The sequence below is a fragment of the Salvelinus sp. IW2-2015 genome, linkage group LG16 (genome assembly GCF_002910315.2).
Source record: "Salvelinus sp. IW2-2015 linkage group LG16, ASM291031v2, whole genome shotgun sequence".
Lineage (NCBI taxonomy): Eukaryota > Metazoa > Chordata > Actinopteri > Salmoniformes > Salmonidae > Salvelinus > Salvelinus sp. IW2-2015.
In genome coordinates, this window is record NC_036856.1 from 31,505,952 (window position 1) to 31,532,751 (window position 26,800).

Below are 26,800 nucleotides of genomic sequence, written 5' to 3' on the forward strand. Positions count from 1 at the left end.
CCACATATTTTCTATAGGATTGGGGTCAGGGTTTTGTGATGGCCACTCCAATACCTTGACTTTTGTGGCAAAATGGCTTAAGGACAACACTTTGGAAGTATGCTTGGGGTCATTGTTCTTTTGGAAGACCCATTTGCGACCAAGCTTTAACTTCCTGACTGATGTCTTGAGATGTTGCTTCAATATATCCACAATTTTCCTCGCTCATGATGTCATCTATTTTGTGAAGTGCACCAGTCCCTCCTGCAGCAAAGCACCCTCACAACATGATGCTGCCACCCCAGTGCTTCACGGTTGTGATGGTGTTCTTTGGCTTGCAAGCGTCCCTCTTTTTCCTCCAAACATAACGATGGTCATTATGGCCAAACAGTTCTATTTTTGTTTCATCAGACAAGAGGACATTTCTCCAAAAAGTACGATCTTTGTCCCCATGTGCAGTTGCAAACTGTAGTCCGCTTTTTTTATGGCGGTTTTGGAGCAGTGGCTTTTTCCTTGCTGTGGATATAGATACTTTTGTACTCGTGAAGATGCTGGAGGAAACACGGTCCTTTGCTGTTGTTCTGGGATTGATTTGCAATTCTCGCATCAAAGTACGTTCATCTCTAGGAGACAGAACACGTCTCCTTCCTGAGCAGTATGATGGCTGCCTGGTCCCATGGTGTTTATACTTCCGTACTATTGTTTGTACAGATGAACGTGGTGCATTTGGAAATTGCTCCCAAGGATGAACCAGACTTGTGGAGGTCTACAATCTTCTTTCTGAGGTCTTGGCTGATTTCTTTTGATTTTCCCATGATGTCAAGCAAAGAGGCACTGAGTTTGAAGGTAGGCCTTGAAATACATCCACAGGTACACCTCCAATTGACTCAAATGATGTCAATTAGCCTATCAGAAGATTCTAAAGCCATGACAATTTTCGGGAATTGTCCAAGCTGTTTCAAGGCACAGTCAACTTAGTGTATGTAAACTTCCGACTTCAACTGTATATGATACACGTAACATTCAATAATCTGACTTCCACAGAGATGCACAGAGCCAGAGGTCAATCTACAGAATAAAAACATAGAACCTGTGGTCCCAATGAGAAGTAGTGTGTACTTCTCACCTCACTGGTCATCTTGATGAGGAGGGTAGCAGCATCAGAGTACTTGGCCTGACTCTTCAGTACCTCAGCACTGAACAGAGCACAACGCTCAGCTAGGACCTTGTTCCTGTAGGGGGTGACATTTATAAAACATTCATACACACTACCACAGGAGTGGGAGAGCCAGTGCATTGTAGTTGTGTATTTTGTGACTTGTATGCGGCTGTTGAGCTATGAGGCTGGGTATTTTAGCTTACTGGATATTGTTAATCAATGTGTGTTTTTGTGACAACACATGCAGCTGTGTGTGTTAATGCCGTACTTGCACACATCTCTGTAGGTCTGAATTGCCGTGTCCATATAGTGTGCTGGATACGGCCGTGGAGCCCCACCCTGGAGAAACGCAGACACTGCTGCCATCTCCTATAGACAGACCGACAGAGAGCGAGAGAGAGAGAGATAACGAGAAAGAGGGTGCAGCAATATGAGAGGAAAATGATAACCATTTAAAATGTATCCATTTCTCATATATCTAAATAACAATTAGTGTTGAGTGTCATAAGTGGTAATATGGTAGGTGTGTGGAGGATAGGAAGGGACACGTCACAGCTCCAGACCACATCAGACTGTCAAAAATATTCTGGCTATAAGAGTCTCAAACACACGCACCTGTACCTTCATGACAATGTACTGTGTGTGTGCATGTGACGTGTGTGTGAGCGTGTACAGTATTCACTTGTTTATCTGTGTAGGTTCTCTTTGAGTGTTGTGGCAGAAGAATCAGAATTAGTTCAGTAATATAGATTATTAAGATATCTTATCTGCATAATATGCTTATTTGATTGAACTGTTGAACTCTTGTTATTAGAATGTATCCCTTTGGACTCTGGTGTTGGCAGTTGCACTTCCTCCCTCATATGGGCCCCAGTCATCTGGGGCCCAGAGAGGGGAGAAATCAGGCTTGTCTATCACATGTCCCTGTTGCTATGCAGAATATCAGAAAGAGAAGAGGACAGGCTGGAACATTGTCTTCATATGTGAATGTGTCTTTACCTATTTTAAACCATGTGATTAAATGACAACCAATTACTTGGTTGTCATACTTGGTTGTCACAGAATGTCTGTGCGCCACTCACTCCCTCCTTTGACCTTGGGGGAGATCAGGTCTGAGAAAAGATGTGTGGGGTAGTGTCTGGAACCACTGTACGTCATCTCTGATGTAGCACCTATCTTGGGATAGTGTATAACCCAGAGGCTCACTCCCCTCAGGACTTTACAATTGATTTATGCTATAGAATGAGTTGCTGTTTCTGTACTGTGAAGTACCAGGGACGAGATCTTAGGGGGCTAACTCTGTACAATAAGAAAAGTCTTCATAACAAATCCCATCTGGCTGGGGGATACTGCTTTCTCATATATCAAGTATCACCTTGTGACCCATTCCATACATCTGTTGTTTGTCATGTAGACTAAGAAGGTGTATCTTTGCTATAAAATATATTTTGCATTCTTTGTATGTCAGAGCTGCTCGCTGTTGAGTCGCCAGCCTCATTATTGCAGAGCAATTACTCTATGCCGCATTATAAATAAGTTGTGAATAAAGTAATATCCTGATCAGTGATTGACCTTGTCTCTCCTCCTTATTGATTAGAATTTCCACAACAGTGTGTGTGTGCGCGCCACATCTCTCTCTCCCTTTCTGTGTGTGTGTTCTCACCAGCGCCCCAGCGGCATAGAGCATGGCCTGGTCAGATAAGAAGTCCTTCTTGGCCGTGTGGTAGCAGCTGTAGGCCAGCTCATAGTGCTGAACCAGGAAACACAGGTCAGCCATCTTCCTGATCTGCAGCTCAGGGGCTTCTGGATGATAGCTGATGATATTACACAGGGCAGAGGTCAGAGGTCATATACTCAGCTGAGGTATAGGTGGAGGTGTTAGAAAACAAAGTCAGACTCAAATGGAACCCTATTCTCCTATTGACAGCAATACGTTTGACCAGGGCCAAAAAAGCTCTGGTCAAAAGTAGTGCACTGTAGTGAATAGGGTGCCATTTGGGACACATCCAAACTGTACAGTGCATTCGGTAAGCATTCAGACCCCTTGACTTTTTTTTTCACGTTGTTACATTACAGCCATATTCTAAAATTGATCAAATAAATAACAATCTCAATCTACACACAAAATCCCATAATGACAAGGGGGAAAAAAGTTTGTTATAATTTGTGCAAATATATTAGAAATAAAAAACAAATATCTTATTTACATAAGTATTCAGACCCTTTGCTATGAGACTCGAAATTGAGCTCAGGTGCATCCTGTTTCCATTGATCATCCTTGAGATGTTCCTACAACTTAAATGGAGTCCATCTGTGGCAAATTCAATTGATTCTACAAAAGCTGAAGGACATATGCACATGCAGGTACTTTCCGCAGGTGCTGGATTTGTTGGCAAAATCTGGTTGCTTGTCATTTTGTACAAGCTGGACATCCTATTAGATCTCTGAGATACATTGGAATAGAAATGGTAAAGATGTCACGCAGGGGAGGGGACATTGAGAGGAAACTTCAAGTAAATAAATATCACCTGGGAGCATGAGCAGTAGTGTGCTGCGTTTTTAAATTAAATTGATTGGAAATGATTTGGAAAGGCACACACCAGTCAATATAAAGGTCCCACAGTTGACAGTGCATATCAGAACAAAAACCAAGCCATGAGGTCGAAGGAATTGTCCGAAGAGCTCAGAGATAGGATTGTGTCGAGGCACAGATCTGGGGAAGGGTACCAAAAAATGTCTGCATCATTGAACGTACCCAATAACACAATGGCCTCCATCATTCTTAAAATGGCAGAAGTTTGGAACCACCAAGACTCTTCCTAGAGCTGTCTGCCCGGCCAAACTGAGCAATCGGGGGAGAAAGGCCTTGGTCAGGGAGGTGACCAAGAACCCGATGGTTACTTTGACAGAGCTCCAGAGTTCCTCTGTGGAGATGGGAGAACCTTCCAGAAAAACAACCATCTCTGCAGCACTCCACCAATCAGGCCTTTATGGTAGAGTGGCCAGATGGAAGCCACTCCTCAGTAAAAAGGCATGACAGCCCGCTTGAAGTTTGCTAAAAGGAACCTAAAGGACTCTCAGAACATGAGAAACAAGATTCTCTGGTCTGATAAAAAACTAAATTGAACTCTTTGGCCTGAATGCCAAGCGTCACGTCTGGAGGAAACCTGGCACCATCCCTACGGTAAAGCATTGTGGTGGCAGCATCATGCTGTGGGGATGTTTTTCAGCAGCAAGGACTAGGAGACTAGTCAGGATCGAGGGAAAGATAAACGGAGCAAAGTACAGAGAGATCCTTGATGTTAACCTGCTCCAGACCGCTAAGGACCTCAGACTGGGGCGAAATAAATCACAGACAGTTTCACCTGCAATGCACCCCCACACATCCTCCTCAATGCTTCACAGTGGGAACCACACACGCAGAGATCATCCATTAACCTACATTGCGTCTCACAAAGACACGGCGTTTGGAACCAAAAATCTAAAATTTGGACTCCTCAGACCAAAGGACAGATTTCCACCGGTCTAATGTCCATTGCTCGTGTTTCTTGGCCCAAACAAGTCTCTTCCCTTTCCTTTCTTATTGGTGTCCTTTAGTAGTGGTTTCTTTGCAGCAATTCGACCATGAAGGCCTGATTCACGCTGTTCCCTCTGAACAGTTGTTGTTGAGATGTGTCTGTTACTTGAACTCTATGAGGTGCAGATAATTGCTCATTGCTGAGACTGGTAACTAATGAACTTATCCTCTGCAGCAGAGTTAACTCTGGGTCTTCCTTTTCTGTGGCGGTCCTCACGAGAGCCAGTTTCATCATAGCACTTGAAGAAACTTCTTGAAATTACCTTCATGTCTTAAAGTCATGATGGACTGTCATTTCTCTTTGCTTATTTGAGCTGTTCTTGCCATAATATGGACTTGGTCTTTTAGCAAATAGAGCTTTCTTCTGTACACCACCACTACCTTGTCACAACACAACTGATTGCCTCAAACAGATTACCCCATGAAGCTGGTTGAGAGAATGCCAAAAGTGTGCTAAGCTGTCAAGGCAAAAGGTGGCTAAAGAATCTCAAATATAAAATATGTTTTGATTTGGTAACACTTTTCTGGTTACTACATGTATGTTATTTCATAGTTTTGATGTCTTCACTATTATTCTACAATGTAGAAAATAGTCAAAAATAAAGATAAACCCTGGAATGAGTAGGTGTCCAAACTTTTGACTGGTACTGTATGTAAATGTGATATTTCGTAAAAAAAAATAAAAAAAAAATGGCTTTGTCATTATGGGGTATCATGTGTAGATTGATGAGGGGGGAAAAACGATTTAATCAATTTTAGAATAAGTAACTTAATAAAATGTGGAAAAAGTCAAGGGGTCTGAATACTTTCCGAATGCACTGTACATATACACTGTCTTGGGTGAAAGCCTAAAGCTAATCTTTGAGGTCTCTCTCTCTCTATCCTCTTATTCTGCACCTCTGATGGACGGTTTAACTCAGTAAATGTGTGATTGTGTTCATACCGTATGTACCAGACATACAGCCAGCAGCATACCACCCTGCATCCCACTGCTGGCTTGCTTCTGAAGCTAAGCAGGGTTGATCCTGGTCCTGAATGAGAGACCAGATACTGCTGGAAGTGGTGTTAGAGGGCCAGTAGGAGGCACCCTTTCCTCTGGTCAAAAACAAAATCCAATGCCCCAGGGCAGTGATTGGGGACATTGCCCTGTGTAGGGTGCCGTCTTTCGGATGGGACATTAAACGGGTGTCCTGACCTTCTGTGGTCACTAAAGATCCCATGGCACTTATTGTAAGAGTAGGTGTGTTAACCCTGGTGTCTTGGCTAATTTCCAAAATCTGGCCCATAATACCATCATGGCCACCTAATCATCCCCGGCTTACAATTGGCTCATTCATCCCCTCTCTCCTGTAACTATTCCCCTGGTCATTGCTGTAAATGAGAATGTGTTCAGTCAACTTACCTGGTGGTTGTGTTCATACCGTATGTACCAGACAGTGAACTGTTCACCGGAAGTGCTACCTTGTCCCGGACATGCTATTTTCGACTCTCTCTACCGCACCTGCTGTCTCTAACTCTGAATGCTCGGCTATGAAAAGCCTACTGACATTTACTCCTGAGGTGTACCCTCTACAACCACTGTGATTATAATTATTTGACCCTGCTGGTCATCTTTGAACATCTTGGCCATGTTCTGTTATAATCTCCACCCGGTACAGCCAGAAGAGGACTGGCTACCCCTCAGAGCCTGGTTCCTCTCTAGGTTTCCTAGCCACCGTACTTCTACATTTGCATTGCTTGCTGTTTGGGGTTTTAGGCTGGGTTTATGTATAGCACTTTGTGACATTGGCTGATGTAAAAAGGGCTTTATAAATACATTTGATTGATTGATTGTGGAATCCGAGGTGTAATCTGTTAATGAGAGAACCTTGCCATCTTTCAAAGCACTGGCCAGTGAGAAATGTGATAGTAAGTACCAAGACCACAGCTAACTGGATAACCTCCTTGCTACTGGTGAAGTAGATCAGAGACGGGCAAAACATTTTTGTGGGGGAAACAAAAAAATCTGAACTCATCACGAAGGGCCACTATGACTCGCGGGTCTGCAAACCCACATCCATACAGCGCTGGCCCGGCACTAGCATTTTGGGCCCCCCTGACATAAGAGAAACTGCTGATGCACAACCAAATTTCCAAATTGCACACTATGTATTCTACCTCTGAACAGTAAATTGAGACACCGATTGAGTTCCTCCAAAAAATAAGACCTGCTGGCCACCAGTAGCCCTGCCCATCCATGATGTAGATTACACTTTCTTTTTTTTTTTAACAAGGCAAGTCAGTTAAGAACAAATTCATATTTACAAAGACGGCCTACCAAAAGGCTGGGAGCTGGGATAATAAATAAATATATGTCAACACACATCAGGACAAGAGACACCACAACACTATATAAAGAGAGACCTAAGACAACATAGCAAGGCAGCAACACATGACAACATGGTAGCAGCACAAAACATGGTACAAACATTATTGGACACAGACAACAGCACAAAGGCAGGAAGGTAGAGACAACAATACATCACGCGAAGCAGCCACAACTGTCAGTAAGAGTGTCCATGATTGAGTCTTTGAATGAAGAGATGGAGATAAAACAGCCCAGTTTGAGTGTTTTTTGCAGTTTGTTCCAGTCGCTAGCTGCAGCGAACTGAAAAGAGGAGCGACCCAGGGATGTGTGTGCTTTGAGGGCCTTTAACCAAAAGTGAATGGCAGAACGGGTGTTGTATGTGGACGATGAGGGCTGGAGTAGGTATCTCAGAGGGAGAGGAGGAAGGGGACAGTGAAGAGGAGAAGGAGGGTGATGTACTTACAGAAGGCCGGAAGTGTTCTTCAGTTCAGCAATACTCTTCTCTGGAACTTTCCCTCCTCCAAACAACTTCTTAGTGACTGAGAACAGAGAGCGACTCAAGCCTTTCCTGGAGACCAGCTACAGACGGAGGGGAAGGAGGGAGAGAGAGGGAATGAGATCAGATCATTAGAATGCCTAAGGCCATATAATAGATTGTGTCCATCTATCATTAATCAGTCCTTCCAGGATTTCGCTGCTATTTTTGTGTCAATACACCCTGACCGATTAATCAATAAACCAACTGACAGGAAGTACATATGCTTAGATATGGCAGTAGTCAGGGGACAGTTACCAAGACAACACAGTGGTACAAGACAACACAGTGGTAAACCGTGGTAGCTGAGCGGTCTGTGTGTGTGTGTGTGTGTGTGTGTGTGTGTGTGTGTGTGTGTGTGTGTGTGTGTGTGTGTGTGTGTGTGTGTGTGTGTGTGTGTGTGTGTCTACCTGATCATTGAGCCGTCTAATGTTCTTCTCTATGTGAGGTAGTAGTCCCCTGAAGGTAAATTCCTGGATGAATAGTCTGAGGCGGTTGTGGTCGTTCAGCGTTAGACATGCCCCATGGCTGGTGCCCGCCGCCACTCCCGTGTAGACTGTCGTAGTGTTGGTTTCCGCGGCGATAGCCCTGAGGGAGTCCAGGCTACCGGGCATGTCAATGGCAGTCTCCAGCTGGAGAGGGTGGGTGTTGTCCAGACTGTTTACAGAGACTCCGTCTGATAAACAAAACATTGTCAACAACAACACACAATGTCAACAATGTAAAGGTGTGTGTCCAGACTGTTGGGAGATTCCGTCTGGATAAACAAAGTATTGTCAAGAACCTAGGCAGACTTCAAATGAGGGTGTGTGTCTAGACTTCATAGAAACTACATCTGAATAAACAATACATTGTCAACAGCATGCTTCAGATGGATTAGTAATGAGCATATAGTTTCTCCATCTGGATTAAATTAATTAAACTCAACTACAGATCCTTCAATCTTTCAGTACGGGAGAATGAGACGTATATATATATATATATATGCAATCCCACTGAGCCAACGACCTTGGAGTTGCTAGCGCCAGGCTCTGTTCAACTGAGCCACACAGGACCACAAGTATGTGTATGTCAGTTAGATTTTTTATTWTACCTTTATTTAACTAGGCAAGTCAGTTAAGAACAAATTCTTATTTACAATGACGGCCTAGGAACAGTGAGTTATGCCTTATTCAGGGGCAGAACGACATATTTTTACCTTGTCAGCTTGGGGATTCGATCTTGCAACCTTTCGGTTACTAGTCCAACGCTCTAACCACTAGGCTAACTGCCACCCCAAGAGTGAGTAATGATATGAAATCTTCAGCTCCTGAGTATTTCTAAGTGGCTAAGCTCACCATTCTCTGCCGAGTCATGTCCGTCCATCTCTGGTGCTCCTCCTACGTTGTTCTCTACAGCCGTGTTGTTCACCACTACAGGGGTTGGGGCTGGKTCCTCAGACTGATCCTAGAACAGCCAGGAGCAAACATGACAATATATGGGTCATGATCAATAGGCACGAAACTGGAGATAGTAGAGCCTGACCGATATGGGATTTTTAGATCCAATACTGATACCGATTTTGGTGAGGCAATAGTCAACGATTAACGATATATCTGCTAAAATACAGTACCAGTCAAAAGTTGACACCTACTCATTCCAGGGTTAATCTTTATTTTTACTATTTTCTACATTGTAGAATAATAGTGAAGACATCCAAACTATGAAATGACACACATGGAATCATATAGTAACCCCCCAAAAAATGGTTAAATCAAAATATTTTATACTTGAGATTCTTCAAAGTAGCCACCCTTTGCCTTGACAGCTTTGTACACTCTTGGCATTCTCTCAACCAACTTCATTAGGTAGTCACCTGGAATGCAATTCAATTAACAGGTGTGCCTTGTTAAAAGTTAATTTGTGGAATTTCTTTCCATGGTAAACAGAAGATAAAACTATTTGGTAAAAGACCAAGTCCATATTACGGCAAAAATAGCTCAAATAAGCAAAGAGAAACAGTCCATCATTACTTGAAATTTTCCGGATTGATTGACCTTCAAGAACTTTGAAAGTTTCTTAAAGCGCAGTCGCAAAAACAATCAAGCCTATGATGAAAATAGCTCTCATGAGGACCGCCACAGGAAAGAAAGACACAGAGTAACTTCTGGAGAGGATAAGTTCAGAGTCACCAGCCAAAGAAAATGCAGCCCAAATAAATGCTTCAGAGAGTTCAAGTAACAGACACATCTCAAAATCAACTGTTCAGAGGAGACTGCATGAAATCAGGCCTTCATGGTCGAATTGCTGCAAAGACACCACACCAATAAGAAGAAGAGACTTGTTTGGGACAAGAAACATAAGCAACGGACATTAGACCGGTGGAAATCTGTCCTTTGGCACGATGAGTTCAAATTAGAAATATTTAGTTCCAAGTGCATTGTGAGATTGTGAGATACAGAGTAGCTGAATGGATGATCTCATGTGTGGTTCCGACCGTGAAGCAAGGTGGTGGTGTGATGGTGAATTGCTGGTAATATTGTCAGTGATTTATTTATAATTCAAGGAACACTTAACCAGCATTGCTACCACACCAGCGTTACGCCATCCTATCATTTGTTTTTCAACAGGAAAATGACATAAAACACAACTCCAGGCTATGTAAGGGCTATTTGACAAAGGAGAGTGATGGAGTGCTGCATCAGATGACCTGGCCTCCACAATCACCTGACATCAACCCAATATCGATGGTTTGGGATGAGTTGGACCGCAGAGTGAAGGAAAAGCATCCAACAAGCGCTCAGCAGATGTGGGAACTCCTTCAAGACTGTTGGAAAAGCATTCCTTGTGAAGCTGGTAGAGAATGTCAAGAGCGTGCAAAGCTGTCATCAAGGCAAASGGTGGCTACTTTGTTTAACACTTTTTTGGTTACTACATGATTCCATGTGTGTTATTTCTTAGTTTTAATGTCTTCAATATTATTCTACAATGTAGAAAAAATAAAGAAAAACCGTGCAGTGAGTAGGAGTCCACACTTTTGACTGGTACTGTATGTTTTTTTTTTTGGTGTAATGAAAAACAGGCCCTTTTATCACAAATTGTGGTCCAAATGATACTCTAAATTATAATTCAATTAAATATTAAAATGAACATTATTTAAGAATAATTTTTGGTGGTTATCTAGTAAACCACAAATACAAACTACAGTGCATTCGGGAAAGAATTCAGACCCCTTGACTTTTTCCGCATTGTTACATTATAGCCTTACTCTAAAAATGTTTTTTTTTTTTTTAAAGTCTCCCAATCAATCTACACACAATAACAAAACAAAAAACATTTTTTTTTTTATGTTTGCAAATGTATTAAAAATAAAACAGAAATACCTTATTTACATAAGTATTAAGACCTTTGCTATGAGACTCGATCCATTGCGTCGATCCATCCTTTACCCTTGAGATGTCTCTACGACTTGGAATCCACCTGTGATAAATTAAATAGATTGGAAATTATTTTGTAAAGGCACACACCTGTCTATGTAAGGTCCAACAGTTGACAGTGCATGTCAGAGCAAAAACCAAGCCATGAGGTCAAAGGAATTGTCAGTAGAGCTCCGAGACAGAATTGTGTCTAGGCACAGATCTGGGGAAGGGTACCAAAGCATGTGTGCAGCATTGAAGGTCCCCAATAACACAATGGCATCCATCATTCTTAAATGGAAGAAGTTTGGAACCACCAAGAGTCTTCCTAGAGTTGGCCACCTGGAGGACACATGGCACCATCCYTACTGTGAAGAATGGTGGTGGCAGCATCATGCTGTGGGGATTTTATTTAGCAGTAGGGACTAGGAGGCTAGTTAGGATTGAGGGAAAGATGACCAGAGCAAAGTGCAGAGAGATCCTTGATGAAAACCTGCTCCGGAGGGCTCAAGACCTCAGACTGGGGCAAAGGTTCACCTTCCAGCAGGATAATGACCCAAATACAATGCAGGAATGGCTTCTGGAGAAGTCTKTGAATGTCCTTGAGTGGCCCAGCCAGAGCCCAGACTTGAACACGATCCAACATCTTTGGAGAGACCTGAAAATAGCTGTGCAACGACGATCCCCATCCAACCTGACAGAGCTTGAGAGGATCTGCAGAGAAAAATGGGAGAAACTCCCCAAATACAGGTGTGCCAAGCTTGTTGCGTCACACCCAAGGAGACTCGAGGCTGGAATAGCTGCCAAAGGTGCTTCAACAAAGTACTGAGTAAAGGGTCTGAATACTTATATCAATGTAATATTTCAGTTTAGATTTTCTATACATTTACTTTGTCATTACAGGGTATTCTGTGTAGATTGATGAGGGGGAAAAAACTAAACTCAGTAAAAAATAATAAAAAAAACTGTCTACTGCGTTTATTTATCAAACTTAACATGTGTAAATATTTGTATGAACATAAGATTCAACAACAGACAAACTGAACAAGTTCCACAGACATGTGATTAACAGAAATGGAATAATGTGTCCCTGAGGGGGGGGGGGTCAAAATCAAAAGTAACAGTCAATGCAGCTGGTGGCCACACCTGATACTAAGTACTGCAGTGCATCTCCTCTTCATTGACTGCACCAGATTTGCTAGTTCTTGCTGTGAGATGTTACCCCACTCTTCCACCAAGGCACCTGCAAGTTCCCGGACATTTCTGGGGGAATGGCCCTAGCCATCACCCTCCGATCCAACAGGTCCCAGACGTGCTCAATGGGATTTAGATACAGGCTCTTCGCTGGCCATGGCAGAACACTGACATTGCTGTCTTGCAGGAAATCACGAACAGAACGAGCAGTATGGCTGATGGCATTGTCATGCTGGAGGGTCATGTCAGGATGAGCCTGCAGGAAGGGCACCACATGAGGGAGGAGGATTTCTTCCCTGTAACGCACAGCGTTGAGATTGCCTGCAATGACAACAAGCTCAGTCTGATGATGCTGTGACACACCGCCCCAGACGATGACGGACTCTCCACCTCCAAATCGATCCCGCTCCAGAGTACAGGCCTCTGTGTAATGCTCCTTCCTTCGCTGATAAACGCGAATCCAACCATCACCCCTGGTGAGACAAAACTGCGACTCGTCAATGAAGAGCACTTTTGGCCAGTCTTGTCTGGTCCAGCGACTTTGGGTTTGTGTCCATAGGCAACATTGTTGCCGGTGACATCCTGTGCAGATGTTGTTACACGTGGTCTGCCACTGCGAGGACGATCAGCTGTCCGTCCTGTAGTGCTATCTTAGGCGTTTCACAGTACGGATTTTGCAATTTATTGCCCTGGACACATCTGCAGTCCTAATGCCTCCTTGCAGCATGCCTAAGGCACATTCACGCAGATGAGCAGGGATCCTGGGCATCTTTKTTTTGGTGTTTTTCAGAGTCAGTAGAAAGGCCTCTTRAGTGTCCTAASTTTTCATAACTGTGACCTTAATTGCCTTCCGTCTAAGCTGTTAGGGTCTTATCGACCGTTCCACAGGTGCATGTTCATTGATTGTTTATGGTTCATTGAACAAGCATGGGAAACAGTGTTTAAACCCTTTACAATGAAGATCTGTGAAGTTATTTGGATTTTTATAAATTATCTTTGAAAGACAGGGTCCTGAAAATACGGACATTTKTTTTTTGCTGAACTTATTTAATCAATTTAAGAATAAGGCTGTAACGTACATTTTGTTTTGGAAAAAGTGAAGGGGTATAAACTTTCCGAATGCACTGTATATCCTCTATAAATACGAAACAGTTGTTCAGTTTACATTCTTTGGTAAAACTTAAAGATTTGTATATCTATGGCACTGGATAAAAATGCGTAAGTGTTTGTACTGAAGCACCACAAGTACCCGAATACACGAGGGCTGAATGAATTAAGCTTTGTCACAAAGTAAACCTAAAAAACTAAACTCTTCAATGAGAATGCAGTGAAACCCAATAAGATGCCGTTCATAATATCACCACTAGATGTTAGAATCAGCATTTGTATTGAGTAGATTCACTACAGTGCTTTACAACAAGGTCATGTTAAGAAACAATTCATGGCAACCTCACAATGAGAGCTTGTTATGACAAGCATACATTAGGTGTTCATTACAAAACTGTTTCCTTACTGAAACCATGAAGTAAATTAGTTATTCAATAGAAAATATATAGGCTATATATTTCAACTGAAAATGGAATAAGAATAAATTCAAAAAATAACCACAAATGAGCAAACGTATTTGTTCATTCTATATGTATATAATATCGGCGTAATATAGACCGACACAAATATTTCTTTATCATTGGGTTTTTCAAATCAAATCAAAGTTTGTCACGTGCGCTGAATACAAGGAAATGCTTACTTACAGGCTCTAACCAATAGTTCAAAAAGGTATTAGGTGAACAATAGGTAGGTAAAGAAATAAAACAGTAAAAAAACAGGCTATATACAGTAGCGAGGCTACATACAGACACCGGTTAGTCAGGCTGATTGAGGTAGTATGTACATGTAGATATGGTTAAAGTGACTATGCATATATGATGAACAGAGAGTAGCAGTAGCGTAAAAGAGGGGTTGGCGGGTGGTGGGTGGGACACAATGCAGATAGCCTGGTGAGCCAATGTGCGGGAGCACTTGTTGGTCGGCCCAATTGAGGTAGTATGTACATGAATGTATAGTTAAAGTGATATTGCATAGATGATAAACAAGAGAGTAGCAGCAGCGTAAAAAGAGGGTGGGGGGGGGGGGGGCACAAAATGCAAATAGTCCGGGTAGCCATTTATTACTGTTCAGGAGTTTATGGCTTTGGGTAAAAACTGTTGAGAAGCCTTTTTGTCCTAGACTTGGCACTCCAGTACCGCTTGCCATGCGTAGTAGCGAGAAACAGTCTATACTGGCGTGGCTGAGTCTTTGACAATCTTTAGGCCTTCCTCTGACACCGCCTGGGTAGAGGTCCTGGATGGCAGGCAAGCTTAGCCCAGTGATGTACTGGCCGCTACGCACTACCCTTCTGTAGTGCCTTGCGTCAGAGCCGAGCAGTTGCCGTACCAGCTGAGTGATTAACCAATCAGAGTGCTCTTCTGATGTTCAGCCTTGTAGAAATTTTGAGGATCTCAGACCCATGCCAAATCTTTTAGTGTTCTGAGGGGGAATAGGCTTTGTCGTGCTTCCTCTTACGACTGTCTTGTGTTTTGACCATTCTAGTTTTGTTGTTCGTACACAAGGAACTTGAACTTCTCACCTGCTCCACTACACCCCGTCGATGAGAATAGGGGCTTTGCGTCGTCCTTCTTTTCCTGTAGTCCACCCAATAATCTCCTTTAGTCTTGGTTACGTTGAGGGATAGGTTTATTCTCACACCCTTATGGCCAGTTTTCGACTTCCTCCCTATAGCTTGTCTCGTCTATGTCGGTGATCAGGCCTTTACCACTGTTGGTCGTCTGCAAACTTTAATGATTTTGTTTGAGTCGTGCAGTCGTGGTGAACAGAAGTACAGAGGGACTGAGCACACACCCTGGCGCTCCAGTTGTAGATCAGTCGTGGAATGTGTTTGCTACCTACCCTCACCACCTGGGGCGGCCCGTCAGGGATGCCAGGATCAGTTGCAGAGGGGACGTGTTTTAGTCCCAGATCCTTAGCTTAGTGATGAGTTTGAGGCGGGTACTATGGTGTTGAACGTGAGCTGTAGTCAATGAATAGCATTCTCACATAAGCTGTCCTGTTTTCCAGTGTGAAAGGGCAGTGTGGAGTGCAATAGAATTGCATCATCTGTGATCTGTTTGGCGGTATGCAATTGGAGTGGTCTTTAGGGTTTGTGGTATTATGGTTTTAGTTTTGATCCATTACCAACCTTTCAAAGCACTTTCATGCTGGTTACGACGTGAGTGCTACGGGTCTGTATCATTTAGGCAGTGCCTTTGTTATTCTTGGGCACAGGGACTTATGGATGGTTGCTTGAAACATGTTGGTATACAGACTCAATCAGGACATGTTGAAAATGTCAGTGAAGACACCTGCCAGTTGGTCGCACATGCCCGGACACACGTCCTGGAATCCGTCTGGCCCCGCAGCGTGTGTATTTCGTTACCTGTTAAAGGCCTTACTCACTCGGCTATGGAGAGCGTGATCACCACAGTCGCCTGGAAACAACGTGATGCTCTCATCATGCCTCAGTGTTTCTTGGCCTAGACGAGCATAGAGAGTGATTTAGCTCGTGTCACTGGGCAGCTCGCGGCTGTGCTTCCCTTTGTAGTCTGTAATAGTTTTGCAACCCTGCCACATAAGACACGCGTCGGAGCCGGTGTAGTATGATTAATTCTTAGTCCTGTATGATGCTTTGCCTGTTTGATGGTTCGTCGGAGGGCGTAGCAGGATTTTTGTAAGACGTTCGTTAGAAGTCCCGCACCTTAAAAGCGGCAGCTCTACCCTTTAGCTCAGTGCGAAGTTGTTGTCTGTAATCCATGGCTTCTGGGTTGGGGTATTGTACTATTCACTTGTGGGACGACGTCCTCGATGCACTTATTATGATAAGCCAGTGTGACTGATGTGGTTGTACTCCAATGCCATCGGAAGAATCCGGAACATGTTCCAGTCTGTGGAGCAAAACAGTCCTGTAGTTTAGCATCTGCTTCATCTTGACCATCTTTTTTATAGACCGAGGTCACTGGTGCTTTCGGCTTTAATTTTTCTGTAAGCAGGAATCAGGAGGATAGAGTTGTGGTCAGATTTACCAAATGGAGGGCGAGCTTTGTACGCGTCTCTGTGTGTGGAGTACAGGTGATCTAGAATTTTTTTTCCTCTGGTTGCACATTTAACATGTTGATGGAAATTTGGTAGACCTGATTTAAGTTTCCCTGCATTAAAGTCTCCGGCCACTAGGAGCGCCGCCTCTGGTTTTACAGAAATGTTTGGCGATCGACTAGAAATGCCTTGGAGATCGACCAGTTGAATGCGGTCGACCGGTTGGTGACCACTGAATTAGATACTTGGAAAACTTTGTCTGGGCTCTACCGTACCTGGCTTTGCAGACTGCTCTTGTTAAGGTACTGGCTCCATGGGTCCGGTATCTGTTCATCTGTTCCTGCTGCTGCTGTACGAGAGTTGATCTTCAGAAGGTAACAACCCTGAGAACCATACCTCTGCTTCATATCCTCATACACAGAGTCAGCTCTGAGAGCACAAGAGAGAAAAAAATATATACAATTACAATGACAGGCTAAGAATGACACATTAACAGTTTAAAGCAGTCCTTTTGGGCCGAAATCAAGTATATAGATTTTTTTTACATGACTTAAAAATGTAAGCCAATTCAACATTAAACTATTCAAGGCCCAGTGCAGTCAAAAACATGACTTTTGTGTTTGATATACAGTGCATTCAGGAAGTATTCAGACCCCTTGAATTTTTCCACATATTGTTACGTTACAGCCTTTTCTAAAATGGATTTAAAAGTTTTTCCCCGTCTCAATCTAAACACAATACCCCATAATGACAAAGTAAAAATAGGTTTTTAGAAACGTTTGCATATCTGTTAAATTAAAAACTTAAATGTTACATTTACATAAGAATTCAGACCCTTTACTCAGTACTTTGTTGAAGCGCCTTTGGCAGTGATTACAGCCTCGAGTCTTCTTGGGTATGACACTACAAGCTTGGCACACCTGTATTTGGGGAGTTTCTCCCATTCTTCTCTGCAGATCCACTTAAGCTKTGTCAGGTTGGATGGGGAGCGTCACTGCACAGCTATTTTCAGGTCTCTCCAGAGATGTTCGATCGGGTTCTGGCTGGGCCACTCAAGAACATTCAGAGACTTCTCCAGATGCCACTGAGGTCCTGAGTGCTCTGGAGCAGATTTTCATCAAGGATCTCTCTGTACTTTGCTCTGTTCATCTTTCCTGACTAGTCTCCCAGTCTTTGCCGCTGAAAAACATCCCCACAGCATTACACTGCCACCACCATAGAAATGGTGCCAGGTTTCCACCAGACATGACGCTTGGCATTGGGGCGGCAGGGTAGCATAGTGGATAGAGCGTTAGACTAGTAACCGAAAGGTTGCAAGTTCAAATCCCCCAGCTGACAAGGTACAAATCTGTCGTTCTGAGGCCGCCATTGAAAATAAGAATTTGTTCTTAACTGACTTGCCTAGTTAAAAAGGTCAAAWAAAAWTTTACTCTTTGGCCTGAATTTTATCAGAACAGAGAATCTTGTTTCTCATGGTCAGAGTCTTTAGGAGAGTTTTGGCAAACTCCAAGGTTGTCATCTGCCCTGAAGAGTGGCTTCAGTCTGGCCACTCTACWTAAAGGCCTGATTGGTGGAGGGCTGCAGAGATGGTTGTCAGAAGGTTCTACCATCTCCACAGAGGAACTCTGGAGCTCTGTCAAAGTGACCATCGGGTTCTTGGTCACCTCCCTGACCAATGCCCTTCTCCCCCGATTGCTCAGTTTGGCCGGGCAGCCAGCTCTAGGWAGAGTCTTGTTGGTTCCAAACTTCTTCGACTTAATAATGGAGGCCACTGTGTTCTTGGGGACCTTCAATGTAGCAGACATGTTTTGGTACCCTTCCCCAGATCTGTGCCTCGACACAATCCTATCTCGGAGCTCTATGGACAATTCCTTCGACTTCATGGCTTGGTTTTTGCTCTGATATGCGCTGTCAACTGTGGGCCTTACATAGACAGGGGTGTGGCTTTTCAAATCATGTCCAATCAATTGAATTGACCACAGGTGGACTCCAATCAAATTGTAGACACCTCAAGGATGATCAATGGAAACAGGATGCACCTGAACTCAATGTCGAGTCTAGTAGCAAAGGGTCTGAATACTTATGCAAATTAGGTAATTCTGTTTTCTATTTTTAATACATTTGCAAAAATGTCTAAAAACCTCTTTTCACTTTCTCATTATGGGGTATTGTGTGTACAGTTGAAATCGGAAGTTAACATACACCTTAGCTAAATACATTTAAACTCAGTTCCACAATTCCTGACATTTAATCCTAGTAAAAATTCCCCGTCTTAGGTCAGTTAAGATCACCACTTTATTTTAAGAATGTGAAATGTCAGAATAATAGTAGAAAGAATTATGTATTTCAGCTTTTATTTCTTTCATCACATTCCCAGTGGGTCAGAAGTTTGCATACACTCAATTAGTATTTGGTAGCATTGCCTTTAAATTGTTTAACTTGGGTCAAACGTTTTGGGTAGCCTTCCACAAGCTCCCCACAATAAGTTGGGTGAATTTTGGCCCATTTCTCCTGACAGAGCTTGTGTAACTGAGTCAGGTTTGTAGGCCTCCTTGTTCGCACACGCTTTTTCAGTTCTGCCCACAAATGTTCTATGGGGTTGAGGTCAGGGCTTTGTGATGGCCGCTCCAATAGCTTGACTTTGTTGTCCTTAAGCCATTTTGCCACAACTTTGWAAYTATGCTTGGGGTCATTGTCCATTTGYWAGACCCATTTGCYARCAAGCTTTAACTRCCTGACTGATGTCTTGAGATGTTGCTTCAATATATCCACAATTTTCCTCGCTCATGATGCCATCTATTTTGTGAAGTGCACCAGTCCCTCCTTCAGCAAAGCACCCCCACAACATGACGCTGCCACCCCCGTGCTTTACAGTTGGGATGGTGCTCTTCAGCTAGCAAGCCTCCCCATTTTTCTTCCAAACATAACGATGGTCATTATGGCCAAACAGTTCCATTTTTTTTCATCAGACCAGAGGACATTTCTRCAAAAAGTACAATCTTTGTCCCAATGTGCAGTTGCAAACCGTAGTCTGGCTTATTTTTATGGCGGTTTTGGAACAGTGGCTTCTTCCTTGCTGAGCAGCCTTTCAGGTTATGTCGATATAGAACTCGTTTTACTGTGGATATAGATACTTTGTACCCGTTTCCCCCAGCAATCTTCACAAGGTCCTTTGCTGTTGTTCTGGGATTGATTTGCACTTTTCGCACCAAAGTACGTTCATGTCAAGGAGACAGAATATGTCTCCTTCCTGAGCGGTATGACGGCTGCGTGGTCCTATGGTGTTTATACTTGCGTATTATTGTTTGTACAGATGAACGTGGTACCTTCAGGCGTTTGAAAATTGCTCCCAAGGATGAACCAGACTAGTGGAGGTCTACAATCTTTTTTCTGAGGTCTTGGCTGATTTCTTTTGATTTTCCCATGATGTCAAGCAAAGAGGCACTGAGTTTGAAGGTAGGCCTTGAAATACATCCACAGGTACACCTCCAATTGACTCAAATGATGTCAATTAGCCTATCAGAAGATTCTAAAGCCATGACAATTTTCGGGAATTGTCCAAGCTGTTTCAAGGCACAGTCAACTTAGTGTATGTAAACTTCCGACTTCAACTGTATATGATACACGTAACATTCAATAATCTGACTTCCACAGAGATGCACAGAGCCAGAGGTCAATCTACAGAATAAAAACATAGAACCTGTGGTCCCAATGAGAAGTAGTGTGTACTTCTCACCTCACTGGTCATCTTGATGAGGAGGGTAGCAGCATCAGAGTACTTGGCCTGACTCTTCAGTACCTCAGCACTGAACAGAGCACAACGCTCAGCTAGGACCTTGTTCCTGTAGGGGGTGACATTTATAAAACATTCATACACACTACCACAGGAGTGGGAGAGCCAGTGCATTGTAGTTGTGTATTTTGTGACTTGTATGCGGCTGTTGAGCTATGAGGCTGGGTATTTTAGCTTACTGGATATTGTTAATCAATGTGTGTTTTTGTGACAACACATGCAGCTGTGTGTGTTAATGCCGTACTTGCACACATCTCTGTAGGTCTGAATTGCCGTGTCCATATAGTGTGCTGGATACGGCCGTGGAGCCCCACCCTGGAGAAACGCAGACACTGCTGCCATCTCCTATAGACAGACCGACAGAGAGCGAGAGAGAGAGAGATAACGAGAAAGAGGGTGCAGCAATATGAGAGGAAAATGATAACCATTTAAAATGTATCCATTTCTCATATATCTAAATAACAATTAGTGTTGAGTGTCATAAGTGGTAATATGGTAGGTGTGTGGAGGATAGGAAGGGACACGTCACAGCTCCAGACCACATCAGACTGTCAAAAATATTCTGGCTATAAGAGTCTCAAACACACGCACCTGTACCTTCATGACAATGTACTGTGTGTGTGCATGTGACGTGTGTGTGAGCGTGTACAGTATTCACTTGTTTATCTGTGTAGGTTCTCTTTGAGTGTTGTGGCAGAAGAATCAGAATTAGTTCAGTAATATAGATTATTAAGATATCTTATCTGCATAATATGCTTATTTGATTGAACTGTTGAACTCTTGTTATTAGAATGTATCCCTTTGGACTCTGGTGTTGGCAGTTGCACTTCCTCCCTCATATGGGCCCCAGTCATCTGGGGCCCAGAGAGGGGAGAAATCAGGCTTGTCTATCACATGTCCCTGTTGCTATGCAGAATATCAGAAAGAGAAGAGGACAGGCTGGAACATTGTCTTCATATGTGAATGTGTCTTTACCTATTTTAAACCATGTGATTAAATGACAACCAATTACTTGGTTGTCATACTTGGTTGTCACAGAATGTCTGTGCGCCACTCACTCCCTCCTTTGACCTTGGGGGAGATCAGGTCTGAGAAAAGATGTGTGGGGTAGTGTCTGGAACCACTGTACGTCATCTCTGATGTAGCACCTATCTTGGGATAGTGTATAACCCAGAGGCTCACTCCCCTCAGGACTTTACAATTGATTTATGCTATAGAATGAGTTGCTGTTTCTGTACTGTGAAGTACCAGGGACGAGATCTTAGGGGGCTAACTCTGTACAATAAGAAAAGTCTTCATAACAAATCCCATCTGGCTGGGGGATACTGCTTTCTCATATATCAAGTATCACCTTGTGACCCATTCCATACATCTGTTGTTTGTCATGTAGACTAAGAAGGTGTATCTTTGCTATAAAATATATTTTGCATTCTTTGTATGTCAGAGCTGCTCGCTGTTGAGTCGCCAGCCTCATTATTGCAGAGCAATTACTCTATGCCGCATTATAAATAAGTTGTGAATAAAGTAATATCCTGATCAGTGATTGACCTTGTCTCTCCTCCTTATTGATTAGAATTTCCACAACAGTGTGTGTGTGCGCGCCACATCTCTCTCTCCCTTTCTGTGTGTGTGTTCTCACCAGCGCCCCAGCGGCATAGAGCATGGCCTGGTCAGATAAGAAGTCCTTCTTGGCCGTGTGGTAGCAGCTGTAGGCCAGCTCATAGTGCTGAACCAGGAAACACAGGTCAGCCATCTTCCTGATCTGCAGCTCAGGGGCTTCTGGATGATAGCTGATGATATTACACAGGGCAGAGGTCAGAGGTCATATACTCAGCTGAGGTATAGGTGGAGGTGTTAGAAAACAAAGTCAGACTCAAATGGAACCCTATTCTCCTATTGACAGCAATACGTTTGACCAGGGCCAAAAAAGCTCTGGTCAAAAGTAGTGCACTGTAGTGAATAGGGTGCCATTTGGGACACATCCAAACTGTACAGTGCATTCGGTAAGCATTCAGACCCCTTGACTTTTTTTTTCACGTTGTTACATTACAGCCATATTCTAAAATTGATCAAATAAATAACAATCTCAATCTACACACAAAATCCCATAATGACAAGGGGGAAAAAAGTTTGTTATAATTTGTGCAAATATATTAGAAATAAAAAACAAATATCTTATTTACATAAGTATTCAGACCCTTTGCTATGAGACTCGAAATTGAGCTCAGGTGCATCCTGTTTCCATTGATCATCCTTGAGATGTTCCTACAACTTAAATGGAGTCCATCTGTGGCAAATTCAATTGATTCTACAAAAGCTGAAGGACATATGCACATGCAGGTACTTTCCGCAGGTGCTGGATTTGTTGGCAAAATCTGGTTGCTTGTCATTTTGTACAAGCTGGACATCCTATTAGATCTCTGAGATACATTGGAATAGAAATGGTAAAGATGTCACGCAGGGGAGGGGACATTGAGAGGAAACTTCAAGTAAATAAATATCACCTGGGAGCATGAGCAGTAGTGTGCTGCGTTTTTAAATTAAATTGATTGGAAATGATTTGGAAAGGCACACACCAGTCAATATAAAGGTCCCACAGTTGACAGTGCATATCAGAACAAAAACCAAGCCATGAGGTCGAAGGAATTGTCCGAAGAGCTCAGAGATAGGATTGTGTCGAGGCACAGATCTGGGGAAGGGTACCAAAAAATGTCTGCATCATTGAACGTACCCAATAACACAATGGCCTCCATCATTCTTAAAATGGCAGAAGTTTGGAACCACCAAGACTCTTCCTAGAGCTGTCTGCCCGGCCAAACTGAGCAATCGGGGGAGAAAGGCCTTGGTCAGGGAGGTGACCAAGAACCCGATGGTTACTTTGACAGAGCTCCAGAGTTCCTCTGTGGAGATGGGAGAACCTTCCAGAAAAACAACCATCTCTGCAGCACTCCACCAATCAGGCCTTTATGGTAGAGTGGCCAGATGGAAGCCACTCCTCAGTAAAAAGGCATGACAGCCCGCTTGAAGTTTGCTAAAAGGAACCTAAAGGACTCTCAGAACATGAGAAACAAGATTCTCTGGTCTGATAAAAAACTAAATTGAACTCTTTGGCCTGAATGCCAAGCGTCACGTCTGGAGGAAACCTGGCACCATCCCTACGGTAAAGCATTGTGGTGGCAGCATCATGCTGTGGGGATGTTTTTCAGCAGCAAGGACTAGGAGACTAGTCAGGATCGAGGGAAAGATAAACGGAGCAAAGTACAGAGAGATCCTTGATGTTAACCTGCTCCAGACCGCTAAGGACCTCAGACTGGGGCGAAATAAATCACAGACAGTTTCACCTGCAATGCACCCCCACACATCCTCCTCAATGCTTCACAGTGGGAACCACACACGCAGAGATCATCCATTAACCTACATTGCGTCTCACAAAGACACGGCGTTTGGAACCAAAAATCTAAAATTTGGACTCCTCAGACCAAAGGACAGATTTCCACCGGTCTAATGTCCATTGCTCGTGTTTCTTGGCCCAAACAAGTCTCTTCCCTTTCCTTTCTTATTGGTGTCCTTTAGTAGTGGTTTCTTTGCAGCAATTCGACCATGAAGGCCTGATTCACGCTGTTCCCTCTGAACAGTTGTTGTTGAGATGTGTCTGTTACTTGAACTCTATGAGGTGCAGATAATTGCTCATTGCTGAGACTGGTAACTAATGAACTTATCCTCTGCAGCAGAGTTAACTCTGGGTCTTCCTTTTCTGTGGCGGTCCTCACGAGAGCCAGTTTCATCATAGCACTTGAAGAAACTTCTTGAAATTACCTTCATGTCTTAAAGTCATGATGGACTGTCATTTCTCTTTGCTTATTTGAGCTGTTCTTGCCATAATATGGACTTGGTCTTTTAGCAAATAGAGCTTTCTTCTGTACACCACCACTACCTTGTCACAACACAACTGATTGCCTCAAACAGATTACCCCATGAAGCTGGTTGAGAGAATGCCAAAAGTGTGCTAAGCTGTCAAGGCAAAAGGTGGCTAAAGAATCTCAAATATAAAATATGTTTTGATTTGGTAACACTTTTCTGGTTACTACATGTATGTTATTTCATAGTTTTGATGTCTTCACTATTATTCTACAATGTAGAAAATAGTCAAAAATAAAGATAAACCCTGGAATGAGTAGGTGTCCAAACTTTTGACTGGTACTGTATGTAAATGTGATATTTCGTAAAAAAAAATAAAAAAAAAATGGCTTTGTCATTATGGGGTATCATGTGTAGATTGATGAGGGGGGAAAAACGATTTAATCAATTTTAGAATAAGTAACTTAATAAAATGTGGAAAAAGTCAAGGGGTCTGAATACTTTCCGAATGCACTGTACATATACACTGTCTTGGGTGAAAGCCTAAAGCTAATCTTTGAGGTCTCTCTCTCTCTATCCTCTTATTCTGCACCTCTGATGGACGGTTTAACTCAGTAAATGTGTGATTGTGTTCATACCGTATGTACCAGACATACAGCCAGCAGCATACCACCCTGCATCCCACTGCTGGCTTGCTTCTGAAGCTAAGCAGGGTTGATCCTGGTCCTGAATGAGAGACCAGATACTGCTGGAAGTGGTGTTAGAGGGCCAGTAGGAGGCACCCTTTCCTCTGGTCAAAAACAAAATCCAATGCCCCAGGGCAGTGATTGGGGACATTGCCCTGTGTAGGGTGCCGTCTTTCGGATGGGACATTAAACGGGTGTCCTGACCTTCTGTGGTCACTAAAGATCCCATGGCACTTATTGTAAGAGTAGGTGTGTTAACCCTGGTGTCTTGGCTAATTTCCAAAATCTGGCCCATAATACCATCATGGCCACCTAATCATCCCCGGCTTACAATTGGCTCATTCATCCCCTCTCTCCTGTAACTATTCCCCTGGTCATTGCTGTAAATGAGAATGTGTTCAGTCAACTTACCTGGTGGTTGTGTTCATACCGTATGTACCAGACAGTGAACTGTTCACCGGAAGTGCTACCTTGTCCCGGACATGCTATTTTCGACTCTCTCTACCGCACCTGCTGTCTCTAACTCTGAATGCTCGGCTATGAAAAGCCTACTGACATTTACTCCTGAGGTGTACCCTCTACAACCACTGTGATTATAATTATTTGACCCTGCTGGTCATCTTTGAACATCTTGGCCATGTTCTGTTATAATCTCCACCCGGTACAGCCAGAAGAGGACTGGCTACCCCTCAGAGCCTGGTTCCTCTCTAGGTTTCCTAGCCACCGTACTTCTACATTTGCATTGCTTGCTGTTTGGGGTTTTAGGCTGGGTTTATGTATAGCACTTTGTGACATTGGCTGATGTAAAAAGGGCTTTATAAATACATTTGATTGATTGATTGTGGAATCCGAGGTGTAATCTGTTAATGAGAGAACCTTGCCATCTTTCAAAGCACTGGCCAGTGAGAAATGTGATAGTAAGTACCAAGACCACAGCTAACTGGATAACCTCCTTGCTACTGGTGAAGTAGATCAGAGACGGGCAAAACATTTTTGTGGGGGAAACAAAAAAATCTGAACTCATCACGAAGGGCCACTATGACTCGCGGGTCTGCAAACCCACATCCATACAGCGCTGGCCCGGCACTAGCATTTTGGGCCCCCCTGACATAAGAGAAACTGCTGATGCACAACCAAATTTCCAAATTGCACACTATGTATTCTACCTCTGAACAGTAAATTGAGACACCGATTGAGTTCCTCCAAAAAATAAGACCTGCTGGCCACCAGTAGCCCTGCCCATCCATGATGTAGATTACACTTTCTTTTTTTTTTTAACAAGGCAAGTCAGTTAAGAACAAATTCATATTTACAAAGACGGCCTACCAAAAGGCTGGGAGCTGGGATAATAAATAAATATATGTCAACACACATCAGGACAAGAGACACCACAACACTATATAAAGAGAGACCTAAGACAACATAGCAAGGCAGCAACACATGACAACATGGTAGCAGCACAAAACATGGTACAAACATTATTGGACACAGACAACAGCACAAAGGCAGGAAGGTAGAGACAACAATACATCACGCGAAGCAGCCACAACTGTCAGTAAGAGTGTCCATGATTGAGTCTTTGAATGAAGAGATGGAGATAAAACAGCCCAGTTTGAGTGTTTTTTGCAGTTTGTTCCAGTCGCTAGCTGCAGCGAACTGAAAAGAGGAGCGACCCAGGGATGTGTGTGCTTTGAGGGCCTTTAACCAAAAGTGAATGGCAGAACGGGTGTTGTATGTGGACGATGAGGGCTGGAGTAGGTATCTCAGAGGGAGAGGAGGAAGGGGACAGTGAAGAGGAGAAGGAGGGTGATGTACTTACAGAAGGCCGGAAGTGTTCTTCAGTTCAGCAATACTCTTCTCTGGAACTTTCCCTCCTCCAAACAACTTCTTAGTGACTGAGAACAGAGAGCGACTCAAGCCTTTCCTGGAGACCAGCTACAGACGGAGGGGAAGGAGGGAGAGAGAGGGAATGAGATCAGATCATTAGAATGCCTAAGGCCATATAATAGATTGTGTCCATCTATCATTAATCAGTCCTTCCAGGATTTCGCTGCTATTTTTGTGTCAATACACCCTGACCGATTAATCAATAAACCAACTGACAGGAAGTACATATGCTTAGATATGGCAGTAGTCAGGGGACAGTTACCAA

At 43.3% G+C, this 26,800-nt stretch overlaps 2 protein-coding genes across 2 annotated transcripts in view; both read right to left on the bottom strand.

Annotated features, from left to right (window-relative positions):
- Positions 1 to 26,800, bottom strand: part of LOC111975615 (trafficking protein particle complex subunit 8) — a 96,838-nt gene that overhangs the window by 51,457 nt on the left and 18,581 nt on the right. Inside the window, 7 exon segments of the mRNA XM_024004039.2 lie at positions 1,106 to 1,211; positions 1,407 to 1,507; positions 2,802 to 2,952; positions 7,526 to 7,641; positions 8,008 to 8,273; positions 8,935 to 9,043; positions 16,587 to 16,740. Coding sequence (XP_023859807.2) covers positions 1,106 to 1,211; positions 1,407 to 1,507; positions 2,802 to 2,952; positions 7,526 to 7,641; positions 8,008 to 8,273; positions 8,935 to 9,043; positions 16,587 to 16,740 — 1,003 coding nt within the window.
- Positions 19,985 to 26,762, bottom strand: LOC139028980 (trafficking protein particle complex subunit 8-like). The gene is made up of 6 exons (XM_070447701.1): positions 26,748 to 26,762; positions 26,468 to 26,583; positions 21,744 to 21,894; positions 20,349 to 20,449; positions 20,041 to 20,153; positions 19,985 to 19,989 (listed from the first exon to the last, which is right to left on the bottom strand). The coding sequence occupies exons 1-6, from the start codon at positions 26,760 to 26,762 to the stop codon at positions 19,985 to 19,987; spliced, it is 501 nt and encodes a 166-aa protein (XP_070303802.1).

What these genes read in the sequence shown, in the direction of transcription:
- LOC139028980 (XM_070447701.1), bottom strand. An exon ending in TCTATGCCGCTGGGGCGCTG is followed by an intron (nt 20,450 to 21,743) that starts GTGAGAACACAC and finishes GTCTGTCTATAG; the next exon opens with GAGATGGCAGCAGTGTCTGC. An exon ending in ACCTACAGAGATGTGTGCAA is followed by an intron (nt 20,154 to 20,348) that starts GTACGGCATTAA and finishes CACCCCCTACAG; the next exon opens with GAACAAGGTCCTAGCTGAGC.